Source organism: Euprymna scolopes, chromosome 39 (genome assembly GCF_053919585.1).
Source record: "Euprymna scolopes isolate OS-2025 chromosome 39, ASM5391958v1, whole genome shotgun sequence".
In the NCBI taxonomy this organism is placed as follows: Eukaryota; Metazoa; Mollusca; class Cephalopoda; order Sepiida; family Sepiolidae; genus Euprymna; species Euprymna scolopes.
The window spans coordinates 93955-119087 of record NC_136520.1 but is presented as its reverse complement, the minus strand read 5'-3'; the positions used below and the strand labels follow the sequence as shown (position 1 = coordinate 119087).

At 36.9% G+C, this 25133-nt stretch overlaps 1 protein-coding gene across 1 annotated transcript in view; it reads left to right on the top strand.

Moving 5' to 3' along the window:
* The window catches only part of LOC145263588 (uncharacterized), a 54833-nt gene that overhangs the window by 5050 nt on the left and 24650 nt on the right, over positions 1-25133 (top strand). The window contains exons 3-6 of the mRNA XM_080120432.1: positions 3350-3406; positions 10585-10665; positions 11774-11824; positions 17266-17322. Of these exons, the coding sequence (XP_079976558.1) occupies positions 3350-3406; positions 10585-10665; positions 11774-11824; positions 17266-17289 (213 nt within the window). The 3' untranslated portion in view covers positions 17290-17322. The remainder of the gene's footprint in view (positions 1-3349; positions 3407-10584; positions 10666-11773; positions 11825-17265; positions 17323-25133) is intronic.

The window sequence follows — 25133 nt, the reverse complement described above, 5'->3', positions numbered from 1 at the left end:
ATGCAAAGCAAAGCCGGTAAGAGTAATTCCTTTCACCAATCCTTTTTAGGAACCATCCACCAGTGGGTATCATGAAGCTATTCAACAGATAAAACATCCAATGCCAACCGTAGACGACTTAATAGCAGACTTAAATGGGTGTACAGTTTTCAGCAAACTAGACCTTTCAAATGCTTATCATCAACTAGAACTGGAAGAGTCCAGCAGATATATAACGACATTTGTCACACATGCCAGTTTATTTCGTTACAAGCATCTAACTTTTGGCTTGAATGCAGCCTCTGAACTATTTCAAAAAGCTCAGACCTTCTGAGAGACATCTCAGTAGTGAAAAGCCTATCAGACGACATAATAATTTATGCACGTGACCAGCCATCACATGACATCAGCTTGAGGAACACCCTGTAACATCTACAAGGAGTAAGAGCCAACTTGTCCAGCCCAAGGAAAAGAATGCAAGAATTGCCACAAGAAAAACCACTTTGCAAGAGCATGCAAAGCAAAGCCGGTAAGAGTAATTCCTTTCACCAATCCTTTTTAGGAACCATCCACCAGCGGGGATCAATCTCATCTCTCCTTGGAGAGGGAGGAAAGTCCTGTAAGTAATTGATTATATTATCACCTTCTTTATACATAGTTTTTTCTTAACCTTTATCAACAAACAGTGCCAATTTCTTTTTCTTTACCAAATTTCATTTCTTTTTTATAAATCTTTATTAGGTTTTCATCGGCTTTTGTTTTATTGTTTGAGTGTGATTTTGTTACATAATGTCTCCAGTTTTGAGTTATATAAAGATTTTTAAAAAGAGTTACCATTAATCTCCACATCGACTCATTGGTTTGTCAAGTAACTCAGCGATACTGCAGGATACCTTTCCATGTGAGAAAAGACGTGGAGACGGAACTCAAACATCTCAGAGAAATGGATGTGATTGAAGATGTCACTGGACCTACCCCCTGGGTTAGCTCGATTGTGGTAGTTCCAAAGAAAAATGGTACCGTACGGATTTGCATTGACATGAGAAAGGCAAATGAAGCTATTCAACAGATAAAACATCCAATGCCAACCGTAGACGACTTAATAGCAGACTTAAATGGGTGTACAGTTTTCAGCAAACTAGACCTTTCAAATGCTTATCATCAACTAGAACTGGAAGAGTCCAGCAGATATATAACGACATTTTCCACACATGCAAGTTTATTTCGTTACAAGCATCTAAGTTTTGGCGTGAATGCAGCCTCTGAACTATTTCAAAAAGCTATATCAGACCTTCTGAGAGACATCTCAGTAGTGAAAAGCCTATCAGACGACATAATAATTTATGCACGTGACCAGCCATCACATGACATCAGCTTGAGGAACACCCTGTAACATCTACAAGGAGTAAGAGCCAACTTGTCCAGCCCGAGGAAAAGAATGCAAGAATTGCCACAAGAAAAACCACTTTGCAAGAGCATGCAAAGCAAAGCCGGTAAGAGTAATTCCTTTCACCAATCCTTTTTAGGAACCATCAACCAGCGGGTATCCATCTGAACTCTTCTTGGAGAGGGAGGAAAGTCTTGTAAGTAATTGATTATATTATCACCTTCTTTATACATAGTTTTTTCTTAACCTTTATCAACAAACAGTGCCAATTTCTTTTTCTTTACCAAATTTCATTTCTTTTTTATAAATCTTTATTAGGTTTTCATCGGCTTTTGTTTTATTGTTTGAGTGTGATTTTGTTACATAATGTCTCTAGCTTTGAGTTATATAAAGATTACATTTTTAAAAAGATTAGTGCTCAATCAATAAATTGTAATATTAGATGTTCAGAACGGAGTTGTATACCTTTCCTCCATTTGAAAAATACGATGGCCGTAGTGTGTTAAAAAAGTTAATATATTTTTAGTTGTCTTCCCTTTGAAGTGCTGACATACGTCTTATCTCCCCTTTGAATTTCTGACATGTGTTAGTAAAGACAGTTGTTGTGTGGCAAAACAGTCACCATGACACCTCGAAGAATTGATCGCGTGGTGGACAAAAATAAGATGGCGGCAGCAAACGTGTCACTATTATGGATACTCTTCTACACACCCAACTTGTCCAGCCCGAGGAAAAGAATGCAAGAATTGCCACAAGAAAAACCACTTTGCAAGAGCATGGAAAGCAAAGCCGGTAAGAGTAATTCCTTTCACCAATCCTCCCCTCGGTATTCCCCTCTACGTCTAGTGACGAGTCTGTGTACTCGGTAAAATTTACGCCGTCAATTAAGACACCAAAAGTTAGTGCACTTGTCAATAATTCCCCTGTAATGTTTGTGGTAGACATGGGTGCTAGTGTCAATATAATTGCTGACCACATATACGATGGTTTAAAACACAAACCATGTATAAACAAAACAATGATCCGGATATTTGCGTACAGATCTAAAAATGCCATACCCATCTGAGGATTTATTAATTCAAGCATAGTTTCATGATAAATCGTGTAGGGCTAAGATATTTGTGGTCGACAGTTGGACTGCAGAACCTCTTCAGCGGTCATTCTGCTAAAGCACTGGGAATGATGAAGTTTTACTTCACATTCCATGTGACAGTCCCAATTCAAGATGGGTTCCACACACTGTTTGATGGAAAGATTTGAAAAATTTTCAGGAGTTACCATTAATCTCCACATCGACTCATTGGTTTGTCAAGTAACTCAGCGATACTGCAGGATACCTTTCCATGTGAGAAAAGACGTGGAGACGGAACTCAAACATCTCAGAGAAATGGATGTGATTGAAGATGTCACTAAACCTACCCCCTGGGTAAGCTCGGTTGTGGTAGTTCCAAAGAAAAATGGTACCCTATTGATTTGCATTGACATGAGAAAGGCAAAAGAAGCTATTCAACAGATAAAACATCCAATGCCAACCGTAGACGACTTAATAACAGACTTAAATGGGTGTACAGTTTTCAGCAAACTAGACCTTTCAAATGCTTATCATCAACTAGAACTGGAAGAGTCCAGCAGATATATAACGACATTTGTCACACATGCCAGTTTATTTCGTTACAAGCGTCTAAGTTTTGGCGTGAATGCAGCCTCTGAACTATTTCAAAAAGCTATATCAGACCTTCTGAGAGACATCTCAGTAGTGAAAAGCCTATCAGACGACATAATAATTTATGCACGTGACCAGCCATCACATGACATCAGCTTGAGGAACACCCTGTAACATCTACAAGAAGTAAGAGCCAAGCTGAACAAAGAAAAATGCCTTTTTTCTGTACGGAAACTGACTTTCTTCAGACACATTTTCAGTGAGAATAGAGTGTCCCCTGAAAAGTTTGTTTTTTTACCTCTTTTGCACTTGTTTTTTAGGAACAATCTACCAGTAGATACCAATCTGAAATCTCCTTGGAGAGGGAGGAAAGTCCTGTAAGTAATTGATTATATAATCACCTTCTTTATACATAGTTTGTTCTTAATCTTTATCAACAAACAGTGCCAATTTCTTTTTCTTTACCAAATTTCATTTCTTTTTTATAAATCTTTATTAGGTTTGCATCGGCTTTCGTTTTGTTGTTTCAGTGTGATTTTGTTACATAATATTTCGTTACAAGCATCTAAGTTTTGGCGTGATCAGACATATTTTCAGTGAGAATGGAGTGTCCCCTGACCCAGAGAGAATCTATGCCATTACAAAATGCAAATCTCCAAGGAACATCAGTGAAGTCAGATCATTCTTGGGCATGACACAGTATGTGGCTCGATTTATTCCTCATTATGCCACTATTAGTGAACCACTGAGACGGCTCACAAAAAAAGATGCTAATTGGAAATGGACAGAAGAAAAAGAAGCAGCTGCAAACAAATTAAAGGAAGCTCTGAATGGAGCTGAGGTGATGGCATACTTCGACCCGCAGAAAGACACTGACAACCTGGTAGATGCAAGCCCGGTTGGATTAGGTGCAGTTCTGACACAAGATGGGAAGGTGCTATGCTATGCCAGTCATGTCCTCACAGATGTAGAACAGCGATAGTCCCAAACTGAGAGAGAGATGTTAGCTGTCGTATATGCAGCTGAACATTTTCATCTCTATTTATATGGAGCGAGGTTCAAAACCTCCACCGACCATCGTCCTCTTCTTGGGATTGTGAAAAGTCTTAAACCGACAACAAGGATTGAACACTGGCGCATTTGTCTCATGCCCTATCAGTACAACCTGGTATACTGTTCCGGGAAAGATGACCAAAACCCTGCAGACTATCTGAGTCATCATCCACAACACATACCATCTAAAGACAATGTAGCAGAAGCCTACATAAGGGATGTAGCTCAGAATACAATACCAAAATCTTTAACTCTTGAAGAAGTCAAACAAGCCACAGAACAGGACCCGCAGTTACAAAAGGCCATGGTTGCTGTTAAAGAAGGACGATGGAATGACCTCCAGCTGTAAAGTTTTTCCCCATTCAAGAATGAAATTTCAATACACAATGCTCTTGTCCTTCGAGAACACCGACTTGTAATTCCCTCAAAATTAAGGAAGAAATCAGTCGATGTAGCCCATCAATCTCACCAGGGCATGGTCAAAACCAAGCAACTAATAAGGGAAAAGGTGTGGTTCCCAGGAATCGATAGACTGGTGGAGGAAGCAATACACAGATGCATTCCCTGTCAAGCCTCAGACCAAAGGCACATGAGCCGCGAACCCATACACTCCTTACCACTACCCGTAGCACCATGGACTGAAATCTCAGTCGATTTTGCAGGTCCATTCCCATCAGGTGACTATGTGTTAGTCATAATCGATGATTAAAGCCGATTCCCTTAAGTGGCGGTAATACCCTAAATATCAGCATGTACAGGCATTCCCCGTCTAAACATGATCTTTCTGAGACAAGGGTATCCGATGGTTCTAAAATCCGATAACGGTTCGCCATTTCAAGGACAAGACTTTAGAGACTTAGCGGCACAAGCAGGTTTCAAACATAGATGCATTACACCTCTATGGCCGAGGCAGATGGTGAAGTAGAGCGTTTTATGCGCACCCTAAAAAAATATGCTCTTGCGGTCACAGTGGAAGGCCATAACTGGAAGACCCAGTTACCACATTTTCTAAGGCAATATAGAGCCACCCTTCATACCACCACAAAAATATCTACATTTGAAGCTTGTATGGGCCGAAAAATGAACATCGGCATACTAAATGGTATTGAAAGCCCAGTAACAGGGCTGATGCATGAAAAAATAAAAGAAAATGACTCCAAAGGAAAAGAGAAGATGGAGGGGTACGCCGATAGAAAGACAAAAACAACAGCTCTCAGCCTGGGCGATAAGGTCTTGATCAGACAGAAGAGGCAAAACAAACTGTATCCACCATACAATCCTAAAGCATATACTGCTACAAAAATGAAGGGAAGTATGATAACGGTTCAGAGAGGAAATCAGCAAGTGACTAGAAACTCTTCTTTGCGTAAATGCATAACACTTAGGGATGAAAACCCTGACTCCGATTCTGATACTGAAGGTGAGTACAATCCACACACCCCAGAAGACCTGGAAACGCCCAAAACACAAATAGCTGATCAGTTACCGAGATGAATCCATCTGGGAAAAGACTGCCCCTAGCAAGACTTAAAGACTTCAAAATATAATATAAAAAAAATAAATGAATAAAATAAAATTTTAAAAAATAGTCAAAAGTAAAATAAGACAGGTCCTCCCACCAAGAGGGGGAGGGATGTAATGTCCACAAGTAAAGGGACATAACTCTAAGAGTTATCTACCTTTAGGCATGCGCGCTCTCTAATAAAATAAGCTCGGGCGGCTGTTCTCTGGTGACCAAGCTGTTGTCAACACCTATGTCTGCGTTGTCTTTTTTTCATACTGGTTGATTCCCGCCAGACGAGAGCCCCCAATGTTTTATCTGGCGATGAAAGATTATTTTTTTCATGACAAGCTCACGCTACATAACTTTCGGAATTCAAAAAAAAAATGACCAGCAGCAGTTTTTCCCAGTTTTAGCGTAACTGCGGACCAAACCACAACCGCCATTCGTTGAAAAAAATGGATAGACTGGCTTATACGCGTGCTGCAGGCATTGAGTGTAATGAACTACATGTTCTTTACAGCAACGAATACCACACGTGTCTCACGCGTAGAAATAACGAAAATTTCAACATCAACAGCAGTAAAGACAGTTGTTGTGTGGCAAAACAGTCACCATGACACCTTGAAGAATCAACCGCGTGGTGGAAAAAAAAAGATGTCGGACAGCAAACGTGTCACTATTATGGATACTCTTCTACACACCCACCTTGTCCAGCCCGAGGAAAAGAATGCAAGAATTGCCACAAGAAAAACCACTTTGTAAGAGCATGCAAAGCAAAGCTGGTAAGAGTAATTCCTTTCACCAATCCTCCCCCAGGTATTCTCCTCTACGTCTAGTGACGAATCTGTGAAATTAACACCGTCAATTAAGACACCAAAATTTACCGCTCTTGTCAATAATTCCCCTGTAATGTTTGTGGTAGACACGGGTGCTAGTGTCAATATAATTGCTGGACACGTATATGATGGTTTAAAACCGATAGAAAGACAAAAACCACAGCTCTCAGCCTGGGCGATAAGGTCTTGATCAGACAGAAGAGACAAAACAAACTGTATCCACCATACAATCCTAAACCATATAAAGCTAAAAAAATGAAGGGAAGTGTGATAACGGTTCAGAGAGGAAATCACCAAGTGACTAGAAACTCTTCTTTGCGTAAATGCATAACACTTAGGGATGAAAACCCTGACTCCGATTATGACTCTGAAGGTGAGTACAATCCACACACCTCAGAAGACCTGGAAACGCCCAAAACACAATGTGTGTGTGCATAGATTGTATTCTGCATTCGTGCTGGAGGTCTTTCTGTGTTGCTTGCTCGAATGCCCACAAGTAGATGATTTTAATTATGATGGCAATTGTCAGCTTAGACTTGCCAAAAAAGTTACCAGTCCAGATGACGTAAAGGTTCGGCATTTGGTAGCCTGACACCTTCAGGCATAACCATCGCTTACCTTTCCTCTTATAATAAGATTGCACCTGTGTCCACATGGTACACAAGTTTTCGTTCGTGCCAGTAATTGTTTTCTTGACAAAAGTCAAAGACTCTGGCTGGTGTTTTCAGCTGCTCACTTAAGGCTGTAAAATTCATGTTTTTTTTTTCTGACGTAAAAGTACGAAATATTGTACTTTTTTTTCTTTTTTTTTACTGATTTATTTATTTTTTCTTCCTCTTCCAAATTGTCATCTGCTGCTTTGAATTTTCAACTTGCGCAAATGCGCGTTGCGTTGAAAACCATTGTGCTACATTGTCATTGGCTCAGCTTTATGTTACACCAGACAGCTTAATTTCCTTGGCGACGCTCGGCTTACTCCGGCTGTTGATGTCATGTTCCGAGGAAAGCCAGGCGTGCACTGAGTTTCGTCTGGATCACTCTCTGCATGAGTACCTAATTTCGATAAGCTTCCCCTAAAGAATTAATAAAAGTTGTATGGCTTTTTGTAGTTCAATCAATTAACTTCAAGATGATTCTAAATGGCAGTTTCCATTGATGACGTAATCAGCCAATTGTATGCAATTTCCTGTTTATTTTCCTCGTGAGTTGCAATAATCCCGATCAGTGTTTGTGCTGATAATGGCCATCAAAACTCCCTCAACACCATTTACACCGCTGCACTCATCTAGAACAATAGCAACATCCTCAACTAGAAGAATCTCCGTGTTGCACCGATATTGGGCATCATACTGTGGGTGAGATACCCACTACCAGTGCTTAGTTCTCTGCTGAATGTTAAGTGGCACTTTGGACCTTTGATTTCCTAATCATTTTTCACCATTTTCTTTCGTAACCTCTGTTATTGCAAAATATCCGTATCAGCTGTGCAATAAACTCCTATGCAGATGAGACGATCATACTCCTAGATATGTTTCTGATGGCTAGTTACCTTCATGCTTGCCTTTTCCCTATCTATTTAAACAAATCTAAAATACTTTCTTTTAAATTCATGTTTGGATGAAGAGGGCCCACACGTTGTAGCAGTGATAGAGAGACATTAGCTGAGCAAGACTCAGTGTTGAATGATGCATCACCTCTACGGTGCAATAGAGACAAAAACGATCACTTAACAGCTTTGCGTGCAGGAAAATGGTCATGTTAAGAAACAGATTAAAAATATACGATGAGTCAGATTTGAGACAGGTGAGAGAAAGTCGTTTAAAAGTTGTCAGTGTTTGTTATGGTGTTGTTCGAATGGAAGTTTCTTCTGAAATTTTGATCTCCTTATAGCTACAGGAAGTTTGCATACATTGTGTTTTGTAATAATATTAATATAAATATACTGTTCTGTTGAATCCAGAGCGCCCACTATGTCGATATACTTGTATAGGACTCATGTAATCTGAGGAAAAATCACAGCTGTGTGAAGTACATGGACATAGTAGGCACCTCCGGGACATGCGGACATTACTTTTATGTGAATATTATTTCAATAAAAATAATTACGGTTCTAAATGTTTTAGGTTAGGGTTGATTGATCATATTATCGGAACTCTTCACATTACTGCCCTCATCTTGAGAGTTATTTGCAAAATGTTTCTGTTGTTTGAGAAACTAATAAGGTTTTACACCACCTTTAGTCATGTCGCTGTAGTTGGCCACTGCATAAAAAAAACATGCAATTGGACGCTCTGCAAGTGTTGTCTTTTATATATTGCCATTCATGTATAAACGTTAATAAAACATGGTGACAGCCTTGGGATCAAAGGATTTTCGTGTAAGAAGGAGGTAATAGGAAAGGTACTTTAGGAAGACAAACTGAGATAAGTAACGTGGAATTATTTTGTATTAACTTGTGTGCACGTGGAATAAAAACAATAGCAAATCTCAGCATGGAAGAAGCAAATAAATCTGTGGCTAGAATACCCCAACCTCCATCGCCTCTGTGTATGGAAAATAATTTAGCAGTAAATTTACAATTTTTTAAGTTGAAATGACATAATTATGCCAATATTACTAGATATATCATACTAAGCTCTTGAAGGGTCTGCTTTCTTAGTTTCTATTCTGTGGGGTATTGCAGCAAAAATCTACAATGCCATGCTTCTCAACCGTATCCAACCATGGATTGAAGAAGTGCTAAAAAAGAACAGAATGGGTTTAGAAAGAATTGCTCTACTACTTGTGAAATATTTACTGTCAGGAGACTAATCGAAGGAGTAAAAGCCAAAAACATTGAGGCAGTCATGCTCTTTGTAGATTTCTTCAAAACGTTCGACTCCGTAAAAAATGACCAGCATATTAAAAGCACATGGCATTCCAAACAAAGTCATTAATGCTATCATGATGCTATATAAGCACATTCGAGCAATAGTCAGGTTGCCAGATGGGAAACTGAATTTTTCAACATCTGCACCAGGGTTCTATAAGGAACTTGCCACTTTTCTTTTCATTATCTGTCTTGACTTTGTACTTTGCACCTCTGTTAATATACACATTATGCTAGGCTTCACCCTAAATGATACAGGTGCAGTCCTATAAACGTCAAAGTCGGAGGGGAAAAAATGAGTTCATTTTATTTATATAGAGAAGAGATAGAAATATATATATTTAATAATTATTTTTAATATATATTTAATACATATATATATATTTATGTATATGTAATATATATATATATATGTATATTTATATATACATGCATATATATATACATACATATATATAATATATGTAAATATATATATACATACATATATGTATATATATATGTATATATATACATACATATATATATGTAATATATATATATATATATATTTATATATATATATATATATATATATATATATATATATATATATATATGATTGTTTATGTGTTCATTTCTTATACATTATTCCAGTTTTTCTTGAGAAATATAAAATAGAGGTCGGATATCATTTTAAAGACATCTATTTAAAATAGGAAACAATGTTTTTTCGCATTTCTAGGTTCTTCAGGTACAAACCCGTAAAAGGCATGCAGCAGGAGATTGGGGAGAGTCATTCAAGTATAAAAAAATTTGCATCATATATATATATATATATATATATATATATATATATATATGTATATATATATGTAATATATATATATATATATATATATATACATGCATATATATATATACATACATATATATAATATATGTAAATATATATATATATACATAAATATATGTATATATATATAATATATATATATGTATATATATGCATACATATATATATGTAATATATATATATATATATATATATATATATATGTATGTATGTATATATATATATATATATATGTATATATATGCATACATATATATATGTAATATATATATATATAAATATATATATATATATATATATATATATATATATATATATATATATATATATACGATTGTTTATGTGTTCATTTCTTATACATTATTCCAGTTTTTCTTGAGAAATATAAAATAGAGGTCGGATATCATTTTAAAGACATCTATTTAAAATATGAAACAATGTTTTTTTCGCATTTCTAGGTTCTTCAGGTACAAACACGTAAAAGGCATGCAGCAGGAGGTTCATTGAAGTATAAAAAAATTTGCATCAGAGAGAATCCTGTAAGTAATTATACATTTTTCTAAATTTCATTTTCTGTTATGTGAAGAACTTTTAAGCAGTCTTTTGCTTATTAATTTATATATATATATATATATATATATATATATATATATATATATATATATATATATATATATATATGATTGTTTATTTATTCATTTCTTATACATGATGCTGTGGTATCTTTTTCTTCTTTCTTTTCACTCACCAAGTTCTTTTTTAAGAGAGAACTTATCTGCCCTTTGGTTATATTCTAGTCACCCCACATTTTGGGACGTAATATTTGTAACTATTAGTTTATTCACATTTAACCCTATGTGTGTGTGAGTGCGTGTGTGTGTATGTGTGTGTGTGTGTGTGTGTGTGTGTTTGCTACTTCTTCACAGAAGCTTGCCATCTCTTTAGATTGATGTAGAGCATACATGCACACGTAGATGTCTCTTCACACCAGCTACAAAATTGTTCACAGATATTACAGGGGAACTTGCTAGTATTTGGTGTTTTTTGTAGTGGGATTTCAATCTGCACCTTTGAGAATCTTGTCAAAACGCTTGCTTTATTAGACACGAAACCAGAGATATTACTGCAATACTTGTGTGGTCTGTGAAACAGCACAGCCTCATACAATTCTTTGTCATGCCTGACATTATGTGACCTCACATGGTTTACTAAACAAGTTTTAGTCAGAAGAAATCTGCCAGCAGCTGTATATTTCAGTTCTTGTTGCATTCTGGTAGGAATTGCAGATTAATCCTGCTTTCTAAGGGCATGCTTCAATACTGCATGATTAAAATGTTTTTCTTCAAATTTTTTTCCTTTTCTCTGTGATCATTTTTCTCCACTTATTTCGGAGCCAGCAAAAAAAAAAAATATATATATATATATAGCATATAGCATATAATAAAAAATATTGTGGTACAATTAAGTTATACAGAGGGTTCTGCATTTATTCCTGGTAGGGAATTGTAACATGACATGGAGTTCAGTTCAAATACTAATATTTTCTACTAAAAATAAAATTCTTTTTGCGAAACCAAGTTAAAATAAACAGCAGAACTTTAAATATTGGTAATGAAAAGTTTTTACGTTTTTTTCCACATTTCTTAGGAGCCAGCAAAAAGCATCGATAAACTCCATGACGTAAGTGAGGAAAGCCGTGTAAGTACTTTGATCATATCATCACCTTTTCCATACATAGTCTGTTATTTATAGTATATATATACCTTACGGCTTTTATTTTTTAACTAGCTGTACCCGGCCACGCGTTGCTGTGGCTCAGGTTGTTAAAATGGAACACATGTGAAAGTAGAGAAAAGTTTGATTTTTTTTTTCAAGAGAATGTACAAATTATTTTTTTATTTTTAACAGATGTTAAGAAAATAAACAGAAAAATACTTCCATCATTAATTATGCAAAACAATAAATAAAATACGATAAAACTTGCTGAGTATGCACTGTTTTACGGTTGTTGTAAAAATGGAACGGAAACTTAAATTTCGCTTCATTTTAATCTTTCTTAATTATTTAATTGTCCCCCCCCCCAACAAATATAATCAAAACAGTAACATTCAACAATTGTACTTTATCTATATAAAACACAAAATGGGTGTTTGTATTACTGTACACATAGATTCGAAAAAGTTGTGAAAAAAAAAAACAAAAAACAAATATATAACAAATAAATGTTATCAAAGCCAAGATAAGTTACTTTTCTGCCAAACTGGATAGATATATTTTTCGTGTTTTTAATCAAAGTAACATATTTATTCAGCTCGAAAACCATACAGTGTTTACTGATGTATTCGAAAATTCAAGATGGCGTCTCACACCCTCATTAACACCGTAAGTATGGAAGAAGGTGTTATAAATAAAAAACTATACAAAATTTATAACATCTTTTCCCACACTTACCGTGTTAAAGAGAGAATCAGACGCCATCTTGAATGTTCCAATACATCGGTAAACACTGTATGGTTTTCGAGCTGAATAAACATGTTACATTGAATTGGGAAAAGATGTTATAAATAAAAAACCTAATGAAATACTGTTAAAAACTCGCTCAATACATGTTAATGCGACATAGGTTGACATATATTCGGCGTGTTTTTAATAGTATTTTGTATATTTTTTTATTTATAACACCTTTTTCTATACTTACGGTGTTAAAGAGGGTGTGAGACGCCTTCCTGAATTTTCGAATACATCGGTAAACACTGTATGGTTTTCGAGCCGAATAAATATGTTACATTGAATAAAAACACGAAAAAGATATCCAGTTTTGCAGAAAAGTAACTGATCTTGGCTTTGAGAACATTTATTTTTTATGTATTTTTTTTTTTTTTGACAACTTTTTCGAATCTATGTGTACAGTAATACAAACCCCCTTCGGAGGTTGGAATGGCCCCCCCCCCCACACCTAAAATGTAGTTGGAAAAATCGATTTTATAGTGAGATTAAAGAATGGTTAGTCTAAAAAAAGGGTGAAAAACAAAAGAAATAAGCAATTAATAATTATTACCAAAAGCAATAAATTCTACTTTTTTTTACTGGCACAAATAGAGTTGGATACACAAGTAATAGTCGTAGAGTGATAGAGTGTAAGTAAAACCTGGAATATCCGGTTGTTTCGTTTCGTTTTAACAATGGAAAGAGCAGAAAATGGAGAGAAAAGAAAGAAAGAAGGAAAGACCGAAAGGAAAGATAAAGATAGGGAAGTACCCCCACCACCATCACCCATAAAGCAAAAAGACAACGAAAGGTAAGAAAGAAAGAAAGCAAAAAAGCACGTAAGGAAAGAGCGAAACGGAAGTTGTGTTTGTGTAAGTAAGTAAGTTTGGTGCGTTTCACGTAAATGTCAATTCAGGTTTTCATTAAACTTTAACCACGCGGGTTATAACGAAATCGAAGTAATGTAATTGTGAATTCAATTCCAGGTAACGGATTGTGTTCTGTTTGAATCTAATTTTATTATAATAAATGCTTTATAAATTGTGTTTATGTTTTATGCTAACCAATGGCAAAGTAAGCGTGGTTCGTTTCAGTGTAACTCCAGTCCAGTTTTTAGATAAATTCTAACCGGTGATCGGTTTTAAATGTCTCCTGTGAACGTTCTGGTACGGTGTAAGTGAGTGGCGGTGGTAGGATGAATTTGTTAGAGAGAGTTTACTTTACTACTTCCATTAAATGTAACCGATTTTTACAGTGGACTCTCACCAGACAGAATATAGGAAACTGTGATCAGCGAGATCCTTGATATGTAATAACCCTATAACATACGGCAGATGTCGTGATTCAGTTTGTGAATGATACGGCTGCACCAAATGTATACAGGTGCAGTCCTATAAACGTCAAAGTCGGAGGGGAAAAAATGAGTTCATTTTATTTATATAGATAGATAGATAGAAGATGTAATAACCCTATAACATACGCCAGATGTCGTGATTCAGTTTGTGAATGATACGGCTGCACCAAATGTATACAGGTGCAGTCCTATAAACGTCAAAGTCGGAGGGGAAAAAATGAGTTCATTTTATTTATATAGAAGAGAATAGAGAAGAGACTACAAACAGTATTTGGAGTCTGATTCTCTTATTTCAAACCAAAATGCTCTAAAGTTTATTTAAATTGACTAGTTTAAAAATAAAGTAATGTCAATTGTATGGTTGGTGTTCTTGGATCAGCAGTATTCAAAATAATTTAAGAATACGTAATGTAATTATTGTGTTTAACCGTATACTTCAAACTAGTTTAAGGATAAGGTAATATTATTTATGCGGTTTCTAATTTATATAGTTATTATTTTGATATTGTATAATTCATTTAATTATTCATTAATTCATATGGTTGCTATTTTGGCATTATATAATTCAAACTAGTTTAAGAATAAGGTAATAGTAATTATATGGTTTTTGTTGTGTTTGGCTTGGCATAATTCAAACAAGATTAAAAATGAGGTACTGTCAATTATACAGTTGTTTTTGTGTTTTGCATAATTCGAACAAGTTTAATAATAAGATAATATTAACTATATGCTTGTCCTTGTGTTTGGCTATGCATAATTCGAACTAATACAAGAGTAAGATAATATTAATTATATATGGTTGTTGTTTTTGGCTTTGTATAATTTGAACTAGTTTAAGAATAAATTAAAGAGATGGGATATTTTAAAATATATAAGAATGAGAAGGGTAAAATACACATTTTCACTTAACTCTCACTAAGTTTCAGTATTTGAAAAATCCTTAGATATTCTATGGAACTTATTCGAGGTGATGTATCATTCAACAGTTGGGCATATTCTGCTAATGCTTTTCTATTACGACTACAACATATGTGCCTCCTTGATCCAAACATGAATTTAAAAGAGAATTATAGATAAGTCAGAAATCGATAGGGAAACGGCAAATGAAGGTAACTAACAATCGTAAACAGACCTAGAACTATGATAATCTTATTTGCATTGGATATTTATTGCATAACTGACAAGGACATGTTGCAATACAAAAGATTACGAAATAAAATGGTGACAAAATGATTGAGAACATCAAGGGACCAAAGACTGCGAAACATACAGCAAAGAAAAAAGCACTGATGGTAAATATCTCATTCACGGCAAGATACCCAACGTCGGTTAGATGGAAATTCTTCTAGCAGAAGATGTTGTGTCTGTTCCAGAAGAGCACAACAGTGTGTATGGTGTTAAGGCAGTCCTGATGGGCAATATCAGCAGAAACACTAGTTGTAAACCGGGACTTATTACAGCTACCGAGAAAAATAAACAGGAAATTGCATACACAATTAACTCCCATTTAGATCCACCTTAGTTAACTGATTGAACTACAAGAAGCTCTGCTAATTCTCAAAGGAAACTTTGTAGAAATTATTACCATGATTTTACTCAAGTAAACTAATGTTTGCTACCTGTTGTTATGACCCATGATTTGCCACCAAAATTTTGTTGATGTTCTAAACATAAGGCAAATTAATCTTCCCATTTCTATGCAATTGTGAGAATCTCCTCACTAAAGCATTCATACAAAATTCTGTCTATTTGATAAAAACGTTTAAAAGAATTAACTGCTGCTGAACAAGTTGAAAAATCCACACAAATTTTTCTAAATATACATCACAGAAACACGATAAATATCATACCATTATAAGACCAACGGACCAACGCTCTTACATGCGGATTCCACACATTTCTTGATTCATTTTGCGCAACTAACGCGACCTCCTGCTGATTACTGTTTTTGAAAATCATACCGTTATAGACTAACATTCTTACATGTGGATTCCACCGTGCAGGCCAGAAAAAAAGACTTTCATTGACAAGGATGTGTATCATTGAAATATCTGAATAAACAAATAAATTTGTTTATAAAAAAATATTAAAAAAATATATGCGTTGTTTTCTAGCTTTCCAAACATATTTTATATACGTCATTTTTAATTGCAAATATGCTTTCTGTTTATTTACTACATGTCACTGGATTCTTCTTCCTTTTGTCTCAACATCCTTAACACATTGCTCTAATTCTAATCTTTGATTTTTAATGGAATTTTCAGCTTTTCTGCTTAGTATTACCTTATGTTGAAACATTTGTTTTAGCATCATTTTTTCCTCACCTTTACATTCAGACTAAGTGTTATTCTGAAATGTTTAATCGACCTTCCAGTCTCAATACAATTGTTATCTATTGGTATACATCAGCTGCAAATTATTTATGCAATGAATATTAAACCTTCCATGGGCTGACAATCAAGAGTGCTTACTTGGAATCTAGTTCGTTATCACCTTCTTTATACATAGTTTGTTCTTAACCTTTATCAACAAATTTTGTTACATAATGTCTCTTGTTTTGAGTTATATAAAGATTACATTTTTAAAAAGATTAGTGCTCCAAAAATTTCAACACCAACAGCAGTAAAGACAGTTGTTGTGTGGCAAAACAGTCACCATGACACCTCGAAGAATCGATCGCGTGGTGGACTAAAAAAAGATGGCGGACAGCAAACGTGTCACTATTGTGGAGACTCTTCTACACACCCAACCTGTCCAGCCCGATGAAAAGAATGCAAGAATTGACACAAGAAAAACCACTTTGCAAGAGCATGAAAAGCAAAGCCGGTAAGAGTAATTCCTTTCACCAATCCTCCCCTCGGTATTCCCCTCTACGTCTAGTGAGGAGTCTGTGTACTCTGTAAAATTTACGCCGCAAACTAGAATGCTTAACATCAACTAGAACTGGAAGAGTCCAGCAGATATATGACGACATTTACCACACATGCAGGTTTATTTCGTGACAAGCGTCTAAGTTTTGGCGTGAACTATTTCAAAAAGCTATATCAGACCTTCTGAGAGACATCTAAGTAGGTAAAAGCCTATCAGACGACACATTAATTTATGCACGTGACCAGCCATCACATGACATCAGCTTGAGGAACACCCTGTAACGTCTACAAGAAGTAAGACCCAAGCTGAACAAAGAAAAATGCCTTTTTTCTGTACGGAAACTGACTTTCTTCAGACACATTTTCAGTGAGAATAGAGTGTCCCCTGAAAAGTTTGTTTTTTTACCTCTTTTCCACTTGTTTTTTAGGAACAATCAACCAGCGGGTACTAAGCTGAACTCTCATTGGAAAGTGAAGAAAATCCTGTAAGTAATTGATTATATTATCACCTTCTTTATACATAGTTTGTTCTTAACCTTTATCAACAAACAGTGCCAATTTCTTATTCTTTACCAAATTTCATTTCTTTTTTATAAATCTTTATTAGGTTTTCATCGGCTTTCGTTTTGTTGTTCAGTTTGATTTTGTTACATAATGTCTCTAGTTTTGAGTTATATAACGATTACATTTTTAAAAAGATTAGTGCTCAATCAATAAATTGTAATATTAGATGTTCAGAATGGAGTTGTATACCTTTCCTCCATTTGAAAAATACGATGGCCGTAGTGCGTTAAAAAAGTGAATTTATTTTTAGTTGTCTTCCCTTTGAAGTGCTGACATACGTCTTATCTCCCCTTTGAATTTCTGACATGTGTTAGTAAAGACAGTTGTTGTGTGGCAAAACAGTCACCATGACACCTCGAAGAATCGAGCGCGTGGTGGACAAAAAAAAGATGGCGGCAGCAAACGTATCACTATTATGAATACTCTTCTACACACCCAACCTGTCCAGCCCGAGGAAAAGAATGCAAGAATTGCCACAAGAAAAACCACTTTGCAAGAGCATGCAAAGCAAAGCCGGTAAGAGTAATTCCTTTCACCAATCCTCCCCTCGGTATTCCCCTCTACGTCTAGTGACGAGTCTGAGTACTCGGTAAAATTTATGTTGTCAATTAAGACACCAAAAGTTAGTGCACTTGTCAATAATTCCCCTGTAATGTTTGTGTAGACACGGGTGCTAGTGTCAATATAATTGCTGACCACATATACGATGGTTTAAAACACAAACCACGTATAAACAAAACAATGATCCGGATATTTGCGTACAGATCTAAAAATGCCATACCCATCTGAGGATTTATTAATTCAAGCATAGTTTCATGATAAATCGTGTAGGGCTAAGATATTTGTGGTCGACAGTTGGACTGCAGAACCTCTTCAGTGGTCATTCTGCTAAAGCACTGGGAATGATAAAGTTTTACTTCACGTTCCATGTGACAGTCCCAATTCAAGATGTGTTCCCCACACTGTTTGATGGAAAGATGGGAAAAATTTCTGGAGTTACCATCAATCTCCACATCGACTCATTGGTTTGTCAAGTAACTCAGCGATACTGCAGGATACCTTTCCATGTGAGAAAAGACGTGGAGACGGAACTCAAACATCTCAGAGAAATGGATGTGATTGAAGATGTCACTGGACCTACCCCCTGGGTTAGCTCGGTTGTGGTAGTTCCAAAGAAAAATGGTACCGTATGAATTTGCGTTGACATGAGAAAGGCAAATGAATCTATTCAACAGATAAAACATCCAATGCCAACCGTAGACAAATTAATAGCAGACTTAAATGGGTGTACAGTTTTCAGCAAACTAGACCTTTCAAATGCTTATCATCAGCTAGAACTGGAAGAGTCCAGCAGATATATAACGACATTTTCCACACATGCCAGTTTATTTCGTTACAAGCGTCTAAGTTTTGGCGTGAATGAAGCCTCTGAACTATTTCAAAAAGCTATATCAGACCTTCTGAGAGACATCTTAGAAGTGAAAAGCTTATCAGACGACATAATAATTTATGCACGTGACCAGCCATCACATGACATCAGCTTGAGGAACACCCTGTAACATCTACAAGGAGTAAGAGCCAACTTGTCCAGCCCGAGGAAAAGAATGCAAGAATTGCCACAAGAAAAACCACTTTGCAAGAGCATGCAAAGCAAAGCCGGTAAGAGTAATTCCTTTCACCAATCCTTTTTAGGAACCATCCACCAACGGGTATCCATCTGAACTCTTCTTGGAGAGGGAGGAAAGTCCTGTAAGTAATTTATTATATTATCACCTTCTTTGTACATAGTTTTTTCTTAACCTTTATCAACAAACAGTGCCAATTTCTTTTTCTTTACCAAATTTCAGGACTGCCAGCAACCGTTGTAAAAAAGTAATAAAGAACGCAAGAGACGTGTGTGCTCAGTTCATCAAATCGCCTCTTTGCCTTGATAAGTGGTGATGCCTATGTTTAAAAAAAAAAAAAGCAAGTCCTGGACAAAGCTAGGGCAATCGAACTGGCTTATACGCGTGCTGCAGGCATTGAGTGCAATGAACTACATGTTCTTTATAGCAACGAATACCACATGTGTCTCACGCGTGGAAATAACAAAAATTTCAACATCAACGGCAGTAAAGACAGTTTTTGTGTGGCAAGACAGTTACCATGACACCTCGAAGAATCGACCGCATGGTGGAAAAAAGAAAGATGTCGGACAGCAAACGTGTCACTATTATGGATACTCTTCTACACACCCGACTTGTCCAGCCCGAGGAAAAGAATGCAAGAATTGCCACAAAAAAAACCACTTTGCAAGAGCATACAAAGCAAAGCCGGTAAGAGTAATTCCTTTCACCAATCCTCCCCTCGGTATTCCCCTCTACATCTAGTGACGAGTTAGTTCCAAAGAAAAATGGTACCGTATGGATTTGCGTTGACATGAGAAAGGCAAATGAAGCTATTCAACAGATAAAACATCGAATGCCAACCATAGACGACATAATAATTCATGTACGTGACCAGCCATCACATGACATCAGCTTAAGGAACACCCTGTAACGTCTACAAAGAAGTAGGAGCCAAGCTGAACAAAGAAAAATGCCTTTTTTCTGTACGGAAACTGACTTTCCTCAGACACATTTTCAGTGAGAATAGAGTGTCCTCTGAAAAGTTTGTTTTTTTACCTCTTTTCCACGTTTTCTAGGAACCATCGACCAGCGGGTACCAAGCTGAACTCTCATTGGAGATTGAAGAAAATCCTGTAAGTAATTGATTATATTATCACCTTCTTTATACATAGTTTGTTCTTAACCTTTATCAACAAACAGTGATCATTTCTTTTTCTTTACCAAATTTCATTTCTTTTTTATAAATCTTTATTAGGTTTTCATCGGCTTTCGTTTTGTTGTTTGAGTGTGATTTTGTTACATAATGTCTCTAGTTTTGAGTTATATAACGATTACATTTTTAAAAAGATTAGTGCTCAATCAATAAATTATAATATTAGATGTTCAGAACGGAGTTGTATACCTTTCCTCCATTTGAAAAATACGATCGCTGTAGTGCGTTAAAAAAGTGAATTTATTTTTAGTTGTCTTCCCTTTGAAGTGCTGAAATACGTCTTATCTCCCCTTTGAATTTCTGACATGTGTTAGTAAAGACAGTTGTTGTGTGGCAAAACAGTCACCATGACACCTCGAAGAATCGAGCGCGTGGTGGACAAAAAAAAGATGGCGGCAGCAAACGTGTCACTATTATGGATACTCTTCTACACACCCAACTTGTCCAGCCCGAGGAAAAGAATGCAAGAGAAATGAGAAAGGCAAATGAAGCTATTCATCAGATAAAACATCCAATGCCAACCGTAGACGACATAATAGCAGACTTAAATGGGTGTACAGTTTTCAGCAAACTAGACCTTTCAAATGCTTATCATCAACTAGAACTGGAAGAGTCCAGCAGATATATAACGACATTTTCCACACATGCCAGTTTATTTCGTTACAAGCGTCTAAGTTTTGGCGTGAATGCAGCGTCTGAACTATTTCAAAAAGCTATATCAGACCTTCTGAGAGACATCTCAGTAGTGAAAAGCTTATCAGACGACATAATAATTTATGCACGTGACCAGCCATCACATGACATCAGCTTGAGGAACACCCTGTAACATCTACAAGGAGTAAGAGCCAACTTGTCCAGCCCGAGGAAAAGAATGCAAGAATTGCCACAAGAAAAACCACTTTGCAAGAGCATGCAAAGCAAAGCCGGTAAGAGTAATTCCTTTCACCAATCCTTTTTAGGAACCATCAACCAGCGGGTATCGATCTGAACTCTTCTTGGAGAGGGAGGAAAGTCCTGTAAGTAATTGATTATATTATCACCTTCTTTATACATAGTTTTTTCTTAACCTTTATCAACAAACAGTGCCAATTTCTTTTTCTTTGACGACATAATAATTTATGCACGGTTTAAAACAGCCCTAGGAAAAGAATGCAAGAATTGCATGACCCAGAGAAAATCTCTGCTATTACAAAATGCAAATCTCCAAGAAACATCAGTGAAGTCAGATCATTCTTGGGCATGACACAGTATGTGGCTCGATTTATTCCACAATATGCCACTATTAGTGAACCACTGAGACGGCTCACAAAAAAATAGGCTAATTGGAAATGGACAGAAGAAAAAGAAGCAGCTGCAAACAAATTAAAGGAAGCTCTGAATGGAGCTGAGGTGATGGCATACTTCGACCTGCAGAAAGACACTGACAACCTGGTAGATGCAAGCCCGGTTGGATTAGGTGCAGTTCTGACACAAGATGGGAAGGTGCTATGCTATGCCAGTCATGTCCTCACAGATGTAGAACAGCGATAGTCCCAAACTGAGAGAGAGATGTTAGCTGTCGTATATGCAGCTGAACATTTTCATCTCTATTTATATGGAGCGAGGTTCAAAACCTCCACCGACCATCGTCCTCTTCTTGGGATTGTGAAAAGTCTTAAACCGACAACAAGGATTGAACACTGGCGCATTTGTCTCATGCCCTATCAGTACAACCTGGTATACTGTTCCGGGAAAGATGACCAAAACCCTGCAGACTATCTGAGTCATCATCCACAACACATACCATCTAAAGACAATGTAGCAGAAGCCTACATAAGGGATGTAGCTCAGAATACAATACCAAAATCTTTAACTCTTGAAGAAGTCAAACAAGCCACAGAACAGGACCCGCAGTTACAAAAGGCCATGGTTGCTGTTAAAGAAGGACGATGGAATGACCCCCAGCTGTAAAGTTTTTCCCCATTCACGGATAAAATTTCAATACACAATGATCTTGTCCTTCGAGAACACCGACTTGTAATTCCCTCAAAATTAAGGAAGAAATCAGTCGATGTAGCCCATCAATCTAACCAGGGCATGGTGAAAACCAAGCAACTAATAAGGGAAAAGGTGTGGTTCCCAGGAATCGATAGACTGGTGGAGGAAGCAATACACGGATGCATTCCCTGTCAAGCCTCAGATCCAAGGCACATGAGCCGCAAACCCATACACTCCTTACCACTACCCATTGCACCATGGACTGAAATCTCAGTCGAGTGTGCAGGTCCGTTCCCATCCGGTGACTATGTGTTAATCATAATCGATGATTACAGCCAATTCCCTGAAGTGGCGGTAATACCCTCAATATCTGCATGTACAGGCATTCCCCGTCTAAACATGATCTTTCTTAGACAAGGGTATCGGATGGTTCTAAAATCCGATAATGGTTCGCCATTTCAAGGACAAGACTTTAGAGACTTAGCGGCACAAGCAGGTTTCAAACATAGATGCATTACACCTCTATGGCCGAGGCAGATGGTGAAGTAGAGCGTTTTATGCGCACCCTAAAAAAATATGCTCTTGCGGTCACAGTGGAAGGCCATAACTGGAAGACCCAGTTACCACATTTTCTAAGGCAATATAGAGCCACCCCTCATACCACCACAAAAATATCTACATTTGAAGCTTGTACGGGCCGAAAAATGAACATCGGCATACTAAATGGTATTGAAAGCCCAGTAACAATTTAACACCGTCAATTAAGACACCAAAATTTACGAACACCCTGTAACATCTACAAGGAGTAAGAGCCAACTTGTCCAGCCCGAGGAAAAGAATGCAAGAATTGCCACAAGAAAAAACACTTTGTAAGAGCATGCAAAGCAAAGCTGGTAAGAGTAATTCCTTTCACTAATCCTCCCCCAGGTATTCTCCTCTACGTCTAGTGACGAGTCTGTGTAATCTGTGAAATTAACACCGTCAATTAAGACACCAAAATTTACGAACACCCTGTAACATCTACAAGGAGTAAGAGCCAACTTGTCCAGCCCGAGGAAAAGAATGCAAGAATTGCCACAAGAAAAACCACTTTGTAAGAGCATGCAAAGCAAAGCCGGTAAGAGTAATTCCTTTCACCAATCCTCCCCCAGGTATTCTCCTCTACGTCTAGTGACGAGTCTGTGTAATCTGTGAAATAAACACCGTCAATTAAGACACCAAAATTTACGAACACCCTGTAACATCTACAAGGAGTAAGAGCCAACTTGTCCAGCCCGAGGAAAAGAATGCAAGAATTGCCACAAGAATTACCACTTTGTAAGAGCATGCAAAGCAAAGCTGGTAAGAGTAATTCCTTTCACCAATCCTCCCCCAGGTATTCTCCTCTACGTCTAGTGACGAGTCTGTGTAATCTGTGAAATTAACACCGTCAATTAAGACACCAAAATTTACGAACACCCTGTAACATCTACAAGGAGTAAGAGCCAACTTGTCCAGCCCGAGGAAAAGAATGCAAGAATTGCCACAAGAAAAAACACTTTGTAAGAGCATGCAAAGCAAAGCTGGTAAGAGTAATTCCTTTCACCAATCCTCCCCCAGGTATTCTTCTCAACGTCTAGTGACGAGTCTGTGTAATCTGTGAAATTAACACTGACTTAAAGACTTCATAATATAATATAAAAAAAATAAATGAATAAAATAAAATTTTAAAAAATAGTCAAAAGTAAAATAAGACAGGTCCTCCCACCAAGAGGGGGAGGAATGTAATGTCCACAAGTAAAGGGACATAACTCTAAGAGTTATCTACCTTTAGGCATGCGCGCTCTCTAATAAAATAAGCTCGGGCGGCTGTTCTCTGGTGACCAAGCTGTTGTCAACACCTATGTCTGCGTTGTTTTTCTTTCATACTGTTTGATTCCCGCCAGACGAGAGCCCCCACTGTTTTATCTGGCGATGAAAGATTATTTTTCATGACAAGCTCACGCTACATAACTTTCGGAATTAAAAAAAAAAAAATGACCAGCAGCGGTTTACCAGTTTTTCCCAGTTTTAGCGTAACTGCGGACCAAACCACAACCGCCGTTCGTTGAAAAAAATGGATAGACTGGCTTATACGCGTGCTGCAGGCATTGAGTGTAATGAACTACATGTTCCTTACAGCAACGAATACCACACGTATCTCACGCGTAGAAATAACGAAAATTTCAACATCAACAGCAGTAAAGACAGTTGTTGAGTGGCAAAACAGTCACCATGACACCTCGAAGAATCGACCGCGTGGTGGAAAAAAGAAATATGTCGGACAGCAAACGTGTCACTATTATGGATACTCTTCTACACACCCGACTTGTCCAGACCGAGGAAAAGAATGCAAGAATTGCCACAAGAAAAACCACTTTGCAAGAGCATGCAAAGCAAAGCCGGTAAGAGTAATTCCTTTCACCAATCCTCCCCTCGGTATTCTCCTCTACGTCTAGTGACGAGTCTGTGTAATCTGTGAAATTAACACCGTCAATTAAGACACCAAAATTTTCCGCTCTTGTCAATAATTCCCCTGTAATGTTTGTGGTAGACACGAGTGCTAGTGTCAATATAATTGCTGGACACGTATATGATGGTTTAAAACCGATAGAAAGACAAAAACCACAGCTCTCAGCCTGGGCGATAAGGTCTTGATCAGACAGAAGAAACAAAACAAACTGTATCCACCATACAATCCTAAACCATATAAAGCTAAAAAAATGAAGGGAAGTATGATAACGGTTCAGAGAGGAAATCACCAAGTGACTAGAAACTCTTCTTTGTATAAATACATAACACTTAGTGATGAAAACCCTGACTCCGATTATGACTCTGAAGGTGAGTACAATCCACACACCTCAGAAGACCTGGAAACGCCCAAAACACAAATAGCTGACCAGTTACCGAGACAATG